The sequence below is a fragment of the Manacus vitellinus genome, unplaced genomic scaffold (assembly GCF_001715985.3).
Source record: "Manacus vitellinus isolate BGI_N305 unplaced genomic scaffold, ASM171598v3 scaffold_15_pilon, whole genome shotgun sequence".
Lineage (NCBI taxonomy): Eukaryota > Metazoa > Chordata > Aves > Passeriformes > Pipridae > Manacus > Manacus vitellinus.
Genome location: NW_021939122.1, coordinates 16,623,934 through 16,639,979, shown reverse-complemented (window position 1 = coordinate 16,639,979; position 16,046 = coordinate 16,623,934). Strand labels below are relative to the sequence as shown.

The following is a 16,046-nucleotide window of genomic DNA, read 5'->3' as shown; positions in this document are numbered from 1 at the left end:
CTTTCTTGGCACAGGTTACTGATTTGACTTGCAGAGGTTTTGCTGTCAGTGCTCCCACGCCTGCACCCGCATAGTTGGTAACACCATTTCACTGGCATCATGATTTTTGTCTGTAGCCTTGTATAATGTATGACCTTACCACTTTGAACCTCATCCTTTTGCAAAAAAAAAAAAAAAAAGAACAAAAAGAAGACTGTGCAGCTTTCACAAGAAGTATTGGAGATCAGAACTACAGACTGTGCTTTGTCTTTTGACAGATATTCAATGTTAACATATACTAACAGTAATGCAACCTTACCTTGGTATTCAAACCAAAGCACTATTTTGGGTTTTTTTTCCCCTGGATTATGGACCACAGCATTATTGGGCATTCTCAAACATGTGCATGATTTTGCAAAATCCAGACATTAAGGAAAAAACCCAACTTGACACTTAAACAGGAGTCTTGTTGTAGGAACACTGGATGATTTAAATCAAAGTAAAACCTATAACATTTTTGTAGGATGGTGAAGCCACTCGACTCAACAGAGAAATAGAAAAGTTGAAAGAAGAAATCAATTCTCATGTTATCAAAGTAAAATGGGCTCAGAACAAATTGAAAACAGAAATGGATTCACACAAGGTCAGTGAAGCGGTGCTGATACCATGACATGAAAATATAGTCAGAGTAATATAGTTGTTATACTGTTTACTATTTATATAGTATTAAAATCTATTTTTAAAGTGTCTTTTTGTTTAATTTGAATACCTGCAGCAAGAGTCAGAATAGTGCTCTGAGAGATACTGATACTGAAATGGAAATGTTGAAAGGATGTGAGGGGAGTACGTGTGGGAGATTCTGTTTAATCTGGTGATAAACTTTTAATTTCTTGTTGGGGGGTTTTTTGTTTGAATTAACTGTCATCTTTGTTTAGTTTTTAAGAGATAGAGTTAAATCTATCATCTGAAAATCTATCATCTTGGAACACAAGCAAGAGATCATTTTGTTGTGCTTTCAGTGTTGGGACAAGTGAAATTGCATAAAGCAATAGCTGAATGGAAACAAGAGGAAAAGTAATGTTAGACTCTTTGTTTTGTTAATTCTTTCCGGACTGAAATAGGAAAGTTTTATTATGAGAAATTTTCTTCCCAGGTTAATTAGATAAACAGGTTTAACTGGGTTTAACCCATTCTTTATTACTCTTTTTATAGGAAACAAAAGAACGTCTTAAAGATGCAATGACAAAATTAACAGAAGCAAAAGAAGAAGCAGATCAGATAAGGATAAACTGTCAAGAAATGATAAAATCCTATCAAGTAGGTACACTTTCTAAGGAGGTCAAATTAATGTTTAGTGTCTGAGTCTTCTTTTTCGTCCATTTCTATCTTAGGCTGTAGCAGGGAAGAATTATCCTGTGCAAGCCACAAACTGAGATGAATAGTGCCTGGTTTCTTTACTGGAAAGTTGTTGAATAAAAGGGAAAATGTTTGTCTTGATTGGTATGTGGCGTGGGGGTCTCTCTTGGCATGTTCAGGATAATTAGATATGTATCTGCAGGAAAGACTGAGTGATATGAAAAGCTGTCTGTACACTCATAGTATTAGAAATGAGAACACAGAGCTCTAAAACTCTGCATATATTTCTCAATCCCTTTAGGAATCAGAAGAAATTAAATCAAATGAATTGGATGGAAAACTCCGAGTAACTAAAGGAGAACTCGAGAAACAAATTCAGGAGAAGTCTGATCACCTGGAGGTAAATATGTGGTGTGTGGAGTCCACACAACTGGTAACTTAGTAGTTAAGAATTCCATGAGATTTTAGTTTTGAGAATCTTATTTTTAGCTGCTTACATTTTTGCCAAACTCTTTGGTTTGGAGTTGTTGGGTTCTTTTGGCCTAATACTACATTCCAGGTGTCTGCCTCCAGCACTGCTTTTAGGAGGATGTTTTCAGATACTACCTTGGATTAACTTTTTAAAATGAGATTTATGAGAAAAATGTGGTATAATGAACATGAAATATATGCTCTTTCATTTATAAACATGAATGTTGCTGTAATTTAAAGCACAAATTCAGATGATAGGCAGGCCTTTGTCTGACCAATGTTTTGGCAAGTTATATGGCAAGGAGAGAAAAGGAACAGTCTCTGTTCTGTGAAGAGATTTGCTAATCTAACAGTGAAATTTTCTAATGATGTAGTACCTGCTCACAGCTCAAATATGCATATGCCATCTTCAGAACTGACCAAGTGTCAGTTTGCCTGGAACTTTCCCCAGGGGCAGTTGTGGCACAGACATCTGGTTTTAGCCATTTGTATACCTAAAACCAGTGTGTGTAATCTCTCTTTTCTTCAGTTCAGAGAATAAAGAAACTTGAGGTTTTGCTTTGCTTTTGAAGACGTAAACCAACTCTTTGGGTTACCTGTGCTGCCTCAAGCCTCCTCAGCTGTTGGAATGGCCTATATTGGCCTAGATTTTTTGAGGTGCCATTGTACATTTAGTTTTCTCAATGAACTTTTCACCCTTTAAAAAGGTGCATCATGCCAAAATAAAAGAACTGGAAGACCTGAAGAGAACGTTTAAGGAAGGCATGGATGAGCTTCGGACACTGAGAACAAAGGTAACGTGTGCTGTGCTGGATTGCAGTGGGGCTGAAGCAGTGTTGGGTTTTGGAACAAGACTACATTCAGTCTCTTAATGGTACTTCTACTGGCTGGCATGAGACTAGAAGTCTCATATGGCCTCTGGTAAGGAGTATATGCTGTCTATAACTTGTGGACAGTCTGTAGATTAGCGTGTCAGTCACTTTATCCAGAGCAGGGAAGTTAGCTCAGTAGGACTGCAGGAAAAGGAAGGAAATAGGGGGTTGGCTTGGTAACGGGAGAAAGATGATGTCTGTGGATCCTGGTCCATTAGGCTGGTAAATTTGAGTCTTTGGACCAAACTAACATTAATCACACTTGTTGTTTCATTGTTTTGTTTTGTTTTGTTTATTTTTCTGACTGTATTTGATCTGAAATATTTTGGGATATTGCTCTAAGCTACTTGGAACCACCAAAAAATTAACACGTGAGCTTTTTACAACAGTCTAGACATACTATCAGAATAATTTACCTCTGAAGTTTCTGAGACTAAATAGTTTCTGATTTTTTTTTTTCTGTTTAGGTAAAGTGTCTAGAGGATGAGCGTTTAAGAACAGAAGACGAATTATCCAAGTATAAAGAAATAATAAATAGACAGAAAACTGAAATTCAGAATTTACTGGACAGAGTCAAAACTGTAGATCACCTACAGGATCAACATCAGAGGTATAGCTGTGCCTTTGAGTAATGACTTAAAAGATTATCTGAGATGTGGAAGTGTTTTCTTTATTGAAGTTATTGATGCTTTAAAATGGATTGTAATCTGAAGAATTCCTGTCCTAATTTAAGTGTTTTCCTAATTTAAATCAATATTCGTAATACTTGAGATTAACCTTGGTGGTCTCTTATAAAACAAGGGGATTGAGATTGATAAATCTAATTCAGTGTCTTTCATTATTAGAATAAGAAGTGCTTGATTTCCAGCATAGGAAGTTAGGCCTTTTAGGTGTCTGCCAAGTGCTTATTTTATTGAAAGACTGGGGAGAACCAACTAAACTGGGAAATAGATTGCTTCACAAATGTGCAGTTGTGATGGATGAAGGAAAGGATTTAATGAAAAGAATTTTATGTACTTGACAGATGCTGCATTCAGACAGTATGGAGCACTTGTATTTCTAATGGACTGGAATTCATTCTGCTGTGTCAAAGTTTGCTCATTTAAGAATGTGAGGGAAATAATCTCAGAGAAGGATTGGGCTCATGCACAGTTCAGGAGTGTCTGAGCATAGTCATGTTTCTGTGTGGTACATATGGACCAGGATATACAAATGCTCTCCACTCTGCTGGTTCTAGTGGTGTTGCATACATGGAGATAGATAAATGTCAGCTAAGCAAAACTACCTGCATGTGTTCCTCTTGTGCTGTTAAACAATTCTCATTTATCACTGAAAAACACTTCAGTAATTACAGGCCTTCCTAAGTGTTTAGACAATTAAACTCTTTCCATTTACTGTGTGCTGGTCAGCTGTATTGTCACCATGTCATCAGCCTTTCTAGGGAAACTGCAATGAATGAGAGACAACTGAAGCCTACACTTGGATCAGTAACAGTTATTTTTCACTTGGAATCTTGCCAAATGAATTAAAGTGACTGTGATCAAAGTGTGAAACTACAAATGTGTCTTTCCAGTTATCTTTTCCTCTTGGTAATTGAGACATGCTTAAATATCTGTCTCTCATTCCTATTCAATTTGGATTTTTTTTTTTCAGTATCTGTGCCATACAACATTTATTATTGCTACATCAAATTTCATATTGTCTTTTATTTCTCTTTTAAAAGATTTTAATGTTTTTGGTACTCCTTAGAATGGTAAAGTTGTGCAATATCAACCACAGATTTAAAACTTGGACTGGTAAATTCCTGTTACCATCTGTGAAAGAGAAATCCTGGAATTTTGCCTTCTTTTACCTATTATTTTATAGAATAAATAAACTTAACTGCCCTTCATTTTCTTGGAAGCAAATGGAAGGAATTTCATCTTCATTCACACAAAATCATAACTCTTTCCTTCATGAGAAAAAAATAGAGGAGGCAGATTTCTTTAGGCTAGGGAAGAAAAGATGGAAGGCAAACATCCTGAAATGTATTATACAGGGAATGTTCAGCTATCCTTGTTCAGTGGAGCAAGATGATTTTAGGTTGAATACTGGGAAGGTCTTTATGGCTGAGCTGGATACTGATCACCTGCAGCATTCCCTGGTCTCCTTCATTGGCAAACTTGAAGGATAAGCTAGAGATCTCTTTTAGAATGGTCTAAACATTTAATTTTGCCTGGTTCAACCCTGACTGTAGACATAGATTTCTCCTGTCATAATGAAACAACATATTTGAAAATGTAAAATATAAGCATAGCCTTCTGGCATAGATTTTTAAATGGGAGCTATAGGTGAGATTGCAGTACAAATGACTGAAATAAATCAACCTTAAGTATTCTGAAAGATGGAATTAGCCTAAAAGGACTTTAAAGGCAGGGTGCAATACCTTTGATCTTATCACTTTCTTTAAAGTGTTGATGATAACTGAAGATACAGCATTTTTCAGTCAAATGGATTGCATGTGAAAAGTGTCCTAATGGGAGTGTTTCAGTAAAAACAAAAACTTGGTTTGTAGAGGGAGGGACTTAATTTTTGGGGGAGGGATAGTGGAGTAAGATAGGTCCTTTGATTCAGAGCTGCATTGCTTGGATAAGGATGTTTCAGAAATCATTGTACTACTGCCTAGAGAAGCTCAGAACTGGAGTATATCCCTATCTCTTGAAGACAAGTCCTCTTACAGAATGGCCACCTTTGCAGACCTTCCTTTTGCCTGCTGGATTTGGTTTTGGGGGTTTTGTTTGTACCCTGTTCTGAAGCTCAGGAAGTTGAATATAGAGAGATGTTCTTCCTTGAAGGGAGCTAATGCCTGCATGTCCTTCTGTGGGGTGCACTGCAGCATGTCATGAAGTGAAAACTTTGACATTTAAAATCATCCAGTGACTAACAGATGCCCCAGGGTCACTAATTGTTCCCCTGCCTTCTTTGAACTTGACCTGAATGCCTTTATTTCAATAAGATGTCATGTCTTTAAGCTCAGGTTATCCCTAATAAGATATAATTGTTTTGACAGAGATGAACAAGAAATCAATGCTTTAAAGGAAGAAATAGATGGTTTCAATTCTCTGGTTGCTGATCTCCAGAAGGACATTGAAGGTAGTCGGAAAAGAGAATCTGAACTATTGATATTCACTGAAAAATTAACCAGTAAGAATGCACAGCTTCAGTCTGAAAACAATTCCTTGCAGAGCCAGTTGGATAAGCTTTCTTACAGCGAAAGAGAGCTGCAGAATCAGCTGGAATGTGTTCAACAGACTAAAGATGATCTGGTGAGTAGAGTGTGCAGCTTGATTTTTGCACTAGTAAGATGTCTGATACAGATAAAGATGTTCCACATGAATACCACCTTGTGTCTTTGCTTACCTGACTGCAGTTTCTCATGGTGTTTGCCAATTTGGTAGAATAGTGGCAGTGGGATATGAACACCTCATGTTCCTAAAGGAAAAGAAATTCTGAGGTGCAATGCACTGGAATGAGGAGGTGTTATTGTGTTGCTCTTTCTGGGAGTAAAGAGTGGTTCTCTGTGCAGCTGTCATTGAAACAAATGAAAGGTTGTAATATCCTGTGAAATTTATTACTGTAAACTTTCTCAGGTCCTGTTTGTAGTATGAGATAAATGTAATTTTTAGTAAACTTAGTGTGTCATGGAAGGTAATGTGACTGTACTGTACAACTCTGCAAGGCTTTGTACTTTATCATCCAGATGTTTTAGAGATAGTTCAGGAATCTTACTATTCATCTGCAGGGCTATTGTTCAGCCTAAATAATAAATGTAAAATGTGAAAGATTTTGAGTTGAAAAGTGCAGTTAGAGCTGTTGAGCATACAGTATGGTTAGGCTAGAATGTTTTTGTAGATAACTGAAAATAAAATCACACTTTCAGGCCACCAAGTTACAGAAGGAGGAGGATCAACGGAAGCTGGAGGTTGAGACGCTGCAGACCCAGGTGGCATCAGAGCAGGAGGAACGAGCAGCACTGAAGACCCAGGTGGATGAGCTCAAGGATGACCTGGCTACCCAGAAGCGCAAGCACGCAGCAAACCTGAAAGACCTCACAAAACAACTTCAGCTAGGTGGAAATTATATTCAGTTATGAGTCAGCCCCCCTCTGTAAATCCCTTCACAGTGTCTGGTAGAGAGCTGTCTGTGTGTGTGTATGCACTGCTTGAGTGTCACCCTTCAAGCTCTCCCTGTCCCTAACAAGATTGAGTGAACAAGTTAGATCTTGTGGAAGCTGCACTTACAGACCTTTGTGTCAATTTTTGGTCTTAAATGTAACTCTTGAAGTGGGCTTAGACCTAAAATGAAAGATTTGTTGCAAAAGAGTTTGGTCTTTGTTATGATGTATGTGACTACTGAAATGTCACTGTGGGTATATATGGATCCTAGTCTGTGTAGGAGTATATTCAAAAGTTGCTAGAAGTTTCCTAGTTGCTGACTGTATCAGGAATTGCTGGTGACAGTTATTTTTTTAGTACATTAAAACACTTCAGTTTTTAAAAGCTGGATGTGGAGGGACTGGTGACTAACTTTTTGTATAAATAGAAGCCATCAAATACCCAATAATGCATATGTTCTGAATGCAAATAGATCTGAAGTTAATCAAATCTGTTTAAAGTGTGTTTTAAAGAAGATGTCCTGTTGGCATTGTGCAAGACAAGTTCCATGCCCCTTTTTGTACATAAAAGAACAACTATGTGCTTTCCTTCTTGATCCCTACTGAATGAGTAGTGCTTCTGGCACAAGTACTGCACTGGGCTGGCCGTAGTGATACAGTTATCAGATGCTGGAACAGAGCTGCCATTCTTCCATTCAGGAGTTATTTACATGGCAGTCCTAATCAAAAGTAAAATCAAATTTAGTCTTACTGTTCCCAGTTAATCCTATGTATGACATTACCCGTTTCAACTGGCTGCAGTGTTTAGGGATTGTGGTGGATGATACATTCAAGTGCTTCGTGGTCAGGGATGGAGAGAGATGGGGAGCTGTTTGGTTTTGGGTTTTGTTTTTAGTTGCTACCATTACCTTTTGGTTTTCAAGCCATGTTAAATTAGTGCAGGTAGAGGATTAGAGTTTTTGTATGTTGGGTAACACTGTAATTTTTAGGTTTTAATCTGCTATTGGTAACCATCACTTTGTTACACTTTTAGCACGGAGGAAATTGGATCAGATTGAAAATGGTAATTATGACAAAGAAGTCAGCAGCATGGGGAGCCGTTCCAGTTCATCAGGTAATACAGCACATAGCAGGGCTGCCAAAATAACCTTTCGATCTTAGTACAGCTGCCATGATGTGCTGCCGTGAGCCTCACTCTTTCTGTGGTTTGTGCATATACAGTGTGTGGGCAGCCTCCCAGTAAAGCTGACAAAATAGCCTTTAAGCACCAAAATGCTCTTTGGCTGACTGCAGTTGTAGGTGCTTATTAAGATTAAAGTGTAAGTTTATGTATCTCAGTTCTTTTTAAATACCTCTCTGTTTTATTTTGTTGCTTTTATGTTTGGAGGAAGCTCAGAGGACTCCAGTTTATACAAGACCCTTTCACATGCTGCCAGAGGCAAAAAAAAAAAAAAAAAAAAGAGCAGTGGCTTCCAGCATTGTTTAATTGCCATATTGACAGTTGCAACTGTGTAAATGATAAATCAATTAACATCATTAGAGGCATCAGTGGTTTTGTGTAAAATTCATTACTTTCTATCTGGTTAGAACTAGAACAGTGATCTTCAGCACTGAAAATGACATCTGTTTCCTTCCTTTGTATCTTTGGGGTTTAAAAGGGCTTTGTTTTGTCAAAGTGTCCTGTAACGTCACTGTATGAGAGAGACAAATGCTTAGAAAGAAGAACAGAAAGTAAAGAAAGTACTTCAAGCTTTAAGTGATTGGTGCTGCAGAGTGTTTGTACGTAGGGCTTTGTCAGTCTGTCCAGTTTTCATAGTGTTGTAATTTTAGTGTACTCCAAAATGTGTATATTTAAAATCAGCTCAATCTTGTACCAAGTTAATGAATATGAAGGTATTTAAACAGGAAGAAGCATTATTGAAGGAAGCACCCTTAGGCTAAAGGAAGTACGCCCATAAGAGGGGACTGCCCTGCTGTCTCAGCCTGTGCTGGTGTAAGGATTGTTTATAGAAAACCCCGCTAACATACAAGGGAAACTGACATCCTGAAGCAAACATCCTGAGCTCCTGAAACAATGAATGCATGCACTGCACTGGGGGGGCACTTCTGGAATAAATGCAAAAGGAATTTGTACAAATACACGTGTGTTTCAGGGTCCCTTAACGCGCGCAGCAGCAATGAGGATCGGTCACCTGAGAATACTGGATCTTCAGTAGCTGTGGATAGCTTCCCAGAGGTGGACAAGTCTGTCCTGGTTGAAAGAATACTGAGGCTACAGAAGGCACATGCTCGAAAAAATGAGAAGATGGAGTTTATGGAGGATCACATTAAACAACTGGTGGAAGAAATCAGGAAAAAAACAAAGTATGTTCTGTGTTCTGTTCATACAGTTTGTCAGTGTTGAGCTGATGTACTAGATAAATAGTCTGGATTTTATGTAAGACAAGTAATTGTCTAAAGGAAAATGTTTTAAAATAATAAAAATATTGCAGTGACAGTAGATTTTAAAAGTAGGATTAGTCTTGGGTTTTTTTTCCTTATCTTTCCTTGGCAGTTTTAGTAATTGCCAAGTTTTTGACAATTATTACTATTACTAAATTTTTTCAGGAGGAATAGACTGCTGCAGGTGGGTTTTTGTTAGCAAAATGGTCACTAGGTGGCTGATTTGAGGTGGACTGCTGCCACTGGCTAACAGAAGAGTCCATTCTCTTCCTGTGCTTAAAAGAGTGCTGATTGTAAGTGTTTTGGAAGGAGAATCTGCATAACTCCAGATGGTAGTCTGGCATATGTATCAGAGAAGTAATGTATCTGAGCCAAAGGTGGTCAGTAGTTAACATGTGAGACAAGATTCCACTTAAATGGAAATCATCTTACAGGATAATGTCTGGAACATTAGTTAGGAGGGGAAGGAATGATGGCATATGCCTTCCTCTGGAAAGTGCACTTGCCTGTTAAGAATAGCCCTTGTTTAATGAGTCCATACATTTATGCCCATCTGGTCCCATTTCACAGAACATGATCACAGCTTGGGAAGAGTCCTGAGAAGAGACTTTGTAATTTTTGTCTCACATATAGAAAGCTTAAGATTCTCTGTCTGGAGTCTTTCAGCGAAGAAAAGTAGAGACATCTTTTTAAAGTACCTTTTTTTGTCCCAGTAGCTTTTCAGAATACTTCTAAATAAGAAAAACCTTGTGCATTGTAGTGCCTCATCATACGAGTATCTCCTCTATCACTTTTGGTATCCCAGGTTTTCCTCTGACTTTGAAATTGCAGGAGTAAATTTTTACTGTCTTTTTAGTAATATAGTACTGCTTGTAAATAAAATTACTCATGTCAAGAGTCTGAAGTTACTTCAGTGTCTGACTTTTCACTGCCTTTCACAACAATGTAACACTGTGATGTTGTTGTTTTTATTTTTTTTATTCCCCAGAATTATTCAGAGTTACATTTTGCGGGAAGAAGCTGGAACACTGTCATCAGAGGCCTCTGACTTCAACAAAGTACACCTGAGTAGACGGGGTGGGATTATGGCATCTCTGTACACATCTCATCCTGCAGATAGTGGTCTCACATTGGAACTCTCCTTAGAGATAAACAGGAAGCTACAGGCTGTGTTAGAGGATACATTACTGAAAAACATTACATTGAAAGTGAGTACCTATGCCAGTTCTTTCATTCTTGTGCTTCTGAGATGCTGCCTTCAGAGATGCATGGAGTTAAAAGGCTTTTCAGAAGTCAGCTCACTGTGGATTGGTTAACCAGAGAGTTATGTGGCATGATCCATGCTGAACCTCTGATCTGGGACCCTTGGAGTACAGTGCACTGATGGGTTGCTGCTTGAAATAAAGTCTGGCCTGCCTAGGCCTTCAGCAGGGCAGGGTCTCTCTGTGCTCTGCCCCAGTCACATGGAGCCAGGAGCATGGGCTCTGCCTGCCTGGCCCTGTACCAGCACCTGGGTGCCCTCCTATTGGGGCAGCACCTCTGCTGCAAGGGAATGAGTCAGGCTGGAAAACTGTGTGCAGGCTACCAGCTGGAAAACAGTGTGCAGGCTACCAGCTGGACTGCAGTGTTCTGCAGAAGTTGGCGATCTCTTCCTGTAATTATAATTCCCCTTGAATGCTGTACTTTCTAGACATCCTGTAGAATATTTGTAACTGCAGAAAAAGACTTGCTGAGAGGTTTGTGTCCTTTATTGAAGTGAGCTTGGTTTTCTCCAACTCTGTCTAATCATTTGCATTTGTTCTGAGTACTTGAAAGTATCAACCTGCTGACATAAACAGTAATTTTGACTTATTAGTGTATTTTGTGCTGATTGACTCCTTTTCCCTGTATAACTTGCCCTATCATTTTTTTTCCCCTCAAAGGAAAACCTTCAAACTCTAGGAACAGAAATAGAACGGCTTATTAAACACAAGCATGAACTGGAACAGAGAATAAAGCAGACATAACTAAAACTTCTATGGACTAACCAACATGGAAGATGCAGAAAAGGCAGGTGCTACAGACCACTGTTTTTTTACACTTTGCCTGCCAGCACAAGCATCTGGTATTTTGCAAAAAAAACCTTTGACCACAGAGGCTTAGTTGTGTGAGAGATCGACAGGGTTTGGCATCACTGTGGTTCTGTCAACCCAGTTCCAACCTGAGGAGCTGCTGAATTTCACTACACACTACATTTATCTAGAACTTTTATTTGAAAGGACATACAGATGCTTTGCAGTGCATACTACGTTTTGAGTGAGTTGCTGTAAGATTTTAATTTCTTCACTGTGTAATTAATCAGTCTCTTAATGATGGAGCTTGAAAAAAATAAAGCCAATTATGTCTTAGTTGCTTTTGAATATATCCAGTGTTACTGAGCTTTAAGGGCTTTCAGACATTATTTCCTTTCTTGCATATTATTTCTGATCCTTAGGTTGATTAAGCATTTTTGACATATGCATGGAAAAGTGCTCTGTCACAAAATTTTGGGATTTAAGTGGTGACCACGATATTGCATATTTTCTGCTTTAGATTAACATTCAACTGCTCAGTTTCTTTATTCAAATGAAGTGAAACAACAGTAAAACTAAGGGATTAAGAAGCTTTCTGATTTAGGTCTTGAGTACATGTAATTGAAACCAATGTCAGTTCAACAAATCTTTTAAACCCTTGATCTTTAGGCATATGGATCTAAAGAAGTCTGATATCAAGTAATTGGTTAATAAAGATTTCTGAGCTTCTGTGTAACTAACAGCATTTAAGAAGTAGGAGTGTTAGTTGCCCATTGTTCCGTAAGTACACGTAGACGTGGTGATTGCATCTGTTTCAAAGACAAATGGAAGCTAACTAACTTTTCTTATTACCTGTGGCTAGACCAGTCAATGAGAGTAGTGGTAAAAAATAAGATATATATTTAAATGGGATTTTAATCTATTGTTGGACTGTGAAAATGGCACAGAAATCTGTGCAACTCCTTGATTTTACTGTTGTAAAGAATTAGTTGGTCAAAATGGCACAAACTGAGGGCTGTTATTTAGTCCTTCGGTGTCTGAGAGGGTTATGGAGGAAGAGTATCAAGGTGACAAAATTTGGGTTAGTCACAACATCATGTTCACATTTTAATTCCAGGATAAATAATATACAGGATCTGAAATATCTCTATTGAAGCAGTAAATGCATAGTTTCTGTATCTATTGCCTTTTGACCAAAATAAATAGATGAGATTACAGTGTAAATATATACATCAAGTTTTTATTAAATACTTGAACTTCCTATTGACATGAAAACAGAGTCCCTGTACATTTACAATAGCAGTGCTTTAGCTATTTTAATCAGAAGGGGGGGGGGTGTAAGAATCTGTCTTAGTGCAGGCACCTTTTGCATCCTACACATATGAATGACGTAGGGGTGTGTACTCCATTTTCAGGTGCCACTGAGTTGCTTGAGCTTTGTAATGAAACACACAGAGCAAAAGGGCCTGATTTGCTTTGAATAGTTTGGTTCAAGACAATGAGATTTCCTTATTACTTTTAAAATAGACGTCTCTGAAAGTCCTTGCGGGATCAAGACCTGGTTTGTGGTCCAGAGGACTTCAAGAGCCTGGGGTGACAGGTCCTTTCAGTGTCAAAGGATCAAGTATCTCTTTAGAAAGGGAGAGTGGGAACAAATTGTTTAAAACCTGACCGAGCATTATGTAGAAATTGCAAGCCTTTAATCTGGGTGGGTTTTTATACATCTATTTTTCTAATTCCTGAGAGCAGTGGTTATCTGAAGTGTTAGGGAACTTGGACCAGTCCAGTCATGGGACTACCTCTGCTTTACTGTTGTTTAAGTGATGTAAAAAGGAAAATACCTGGCTCTGCTGGAGCAGATTTGTCACCAGCTTCCAGGAAGTGAACAGACAGTTGTTTGTGACTGAGCTAGATCTTCTGCTGAGAGAAAGTATTTTAGAACAATTTGCATGCTAAAACATAGCTTAGCTCTTGTATGTTTGTGTTTTCATGCTTTAATGTACCAGATCTCCAGATATTTTCAGGCGTTCAGCTGAATGACTCCAGTATTTTAGATACCATGTTAATATTGTAATCATTTAATGTATGTTCTCCAGGTGTACAGTATGAATGAAGGAGGGGTGTGGTGCAGATGGAATCAGTGCAATGATGTGGAAATTCTTATTTCTTTTTGGCATGGTTGTTTCTCCTTTTAAGTTATTTGAGAAACCCAGTTAGCTGTCCTCCTGCCCTACTGGCAATGCTGCTTACTCTTTGTAGCACTAGTAACTTTTCAGACTTTTTTTTTTTCCTTGGTCATGGAGACACACAAAGCAGACAAAATATCACATTGTTTATGGTGCACGGTACTTTCATGGACCAAAGTTGTCATCCACAGGTGTTACTCGAAACACATCTGTTAGAGATGGAAATGTCATTCTAGCTTGCACAGTGGCAAATGACTCTCTAGTTAGCCCAGAATGTGATGAATACCCGATGGAGTCAGCCAGCAACTTTACTTGATGTTCCTCATTTCTGAGAGGCAGTTATGTATTAGCCATAAAATGTTGCTGGCAGACCAGGTGCTGTGGTTTCCATGGGATTACTTGTCAGGAGGGTGATACTGTTGGTGCACGTAAAGAGAATACTTTCTGTGGAAAAATGTGTTCCTTTGGGGTGGTTCACACAGGTGAACACCAGCTGGTGCAGAGTGGCTGCAAGACTTGCTTGCAATCACATTCCACTTATCTTTGTTTTGGAAACTTTACATTATGAACCTGAAACTGAAAACTGTTCTCTGATAAACTGAATTTTAGAGATAAACTAATTATGAAGGCAGCCTGGAGCATTTAGGTACCTACCTGTCACTGAAATTCAGTGTCCAATTAGATGTGTAATTGCTACAGGCTGCTGTTGAAAATTCCAAGCTTGAAGCTAGTTGTGTCTTACAGGCTTAAACATCTGTTTCTTAAATACTCAGGGTGCTCTTTTAATTCGAACATCACACATACAGATGTTGTTAGAGGCCCTACAAGAAAGCTGCCTATGCTTTTCTACCCTCTGTAAAATTCAGAGCTTTCATTTTCTGAATGAAGCCAGACCCTTTGACCTGAGGAATACCATTTTATGCTATAGAAATCACTGGCTTTCTGCCATGTAGACTTGTGCAATATTTTTAATTATAGTGTCCAGAAAAATGGAGATTGATTTCTTCCTTGGATATTTTCTCCTTATCTTTACTTGTTGCTGGCAACACCTGCAGTGTCTCTCATGGAATATTTCTCATTACAATGGTTTGGTTCATAACTAAAAAAAAAAAAAGAAACTGTATCTCTGGCTTCCAGTGCATCAGGTGTCTGAATCTAGGAGGGGCTCAGAGAACAAGGCCTGTCAGAAAAGGATCTTCACCCTTCCTGCTGTCAGCAGGAAGCACTGTGACTGCATACCAGCAGTAGGTGGCACAAGGAATCAGGTGTACCGTGTCCCACCTGTCCATGGGCAGATGGCTGCGGTGCAGGGGGAGCTGGGTGGTATTTAGAGCTTTTCCAAGATGGATGGATGTTTCCTTCCCGTTTTCGTGTCCTAACTGAAACTATGTTGAATCTTCCAATATATGTGTGTAAGTCATCCGAATATACACAGAATGTCTATTGGTTTAATTTTGTAGATACCTGTTTCTGTATAAAGTTTTTGAAGATATTGCTATACCTTATGTATATACTGTACTTTGAAATAATAAACATACAAATGTATGAAAGTCTGCTTTGGGTCTGTGGTTTGTCCTGCTGTTTATTTACTGCTGCCTAACTCGGGGTTGTGCTGATCGCTCTCAGTGAGGCCTGCGGGGGTGGCAGCGGGTGCTCACCTTTAGGGAGTGGGAGCCTCCCCGTCCCACAGTGCAGAGGTGTCCTTTTGATGCTTGTAAACAGGTACTCTGGGCTACAAGGAGCTGGATTAACAGCTGACTGTTCTTGCTGGTGTGCAGGGCACCATCAAAGCGCCTTCTTGTTCCCCCCCTCGTGGAACAAGGTGGATTTCAGTGGATATAAGCAATACGATCAGTGTTGGAGGTGTTGCTGCTCCCCCCAGCCTGGCAGGGCTGTGCTCGCTGCCAGCCTCCGCTTTCCTATTGCACCGTGTAAACAGGAGGTGGCAGTGCCTCTTCTCTGGTACTACCAGTGGGTTTAACAGCAAAGCCAGCGAAAACAGGCCAGCTCTCCTCTCCCTGCTGTACTTTATCCCTTGGAAACTGCGGTGGACAGGTGATAAGTGTGCTGCAGTTCAGTGCTGCAGTCCCAGTAAGCAGCCCCAATGCTCGACTCCACTTTTCCATTGTGCAATATGAATTTAACAGTCCTGCAGTCACAGTGGCAAGGGCTGGTTCCTTGGCTGCAGCTCCACAGTTGGGATGCTATTTGCTGCTCTGATTTATTTATTCCCTTGTAGAGATCTAATGTGTTTAGCCACAATGGTACTGTTTTATAAAAATAGTAAGGGATGCTGTCTGGTTCCTGGCTGTTCATTGTGGCTGTGCTTATATTAGAAACTTGGGAATTGGATTTGGTATGGGTTATCCTGCCCTTGCAACCTCATTGTAGGGAGACATTGGAAAAGGAAAAAGGAATACTGTGAATGGGATAATTATGGAGTTTATTCAAGTATCTCCCTGAGTACCTTAAATTAGACAAGGTGGTATCCTATTTTCTGCTGAAATTTAATGGTAAACTACCACAAGCTTCCCAG

The 16,046-nt window shown here is 39.1% G+C and overlaps 1 protein-coding gene across 2 annotated transcripts in view; it reads left to right on the top strand.

Moving 5' to 3' along the window:
• Nucleotides 1–15,063, top strand: part of CCDC186 (coiled-coil domain containing 186) — a 36,087-nt gene extending 21,024 nt beyond the window's left edge. For both annotated transcript variants that reach the window (XM_018069335.2, XM_029958493.1), the window contains 11 exons: nucleotides 503–622; nucleotides 1,192–1,296; nucleotides 1,637–1,735; nucleotides 2,514–2,600; nucleotides 3,146–3,288; nucleotides 5,728–5,983; nucleotides 6,598–6,787; nucleotides 7,865–7,945; nucleotides 8,985–9,195; nucleotides 10,262–10,481; nucleotides 11,196–15,063. In XM_018069335.2, the coding sequence (XP_017924824.1) occupies nucleotides 503–622; nucleotides 1,192–1,296; nucleotides 1,637–1,735; nucleotides 2,514–2,600; nucleotides 3,146–3,288; nucleotides 5,728–5,983; nucleotides 6,598–6,787; nucleotides 7,865–7,945; nucleotides 8,985–9,195; nucleotides 10,262–10,481; nucleotides 11,196–11,279 (1,596 nt within the window). In that variant the 3' untranslated portion in view covers nucleotides 11,280–15,063. The remainder of the gene's footprint in view (nucleotides 1–502; nucleotides 623–1,191; nucleotides 1,297–1,636; nucleotides 1,736–2,513; nucleotides 2,601–3,145; nucleotides 3,289–5,727; nucleotides 5,984–6,597; nucleotides 6,788–7,864; nucleotides 7,946–8,984; nucleotides 9,196–10,261; nucleotides 10,482–11,195) is intronic.
• The last annotated feature ends 983 nt before the right edge of the window (nucleotides 15,064–16,046 follow it).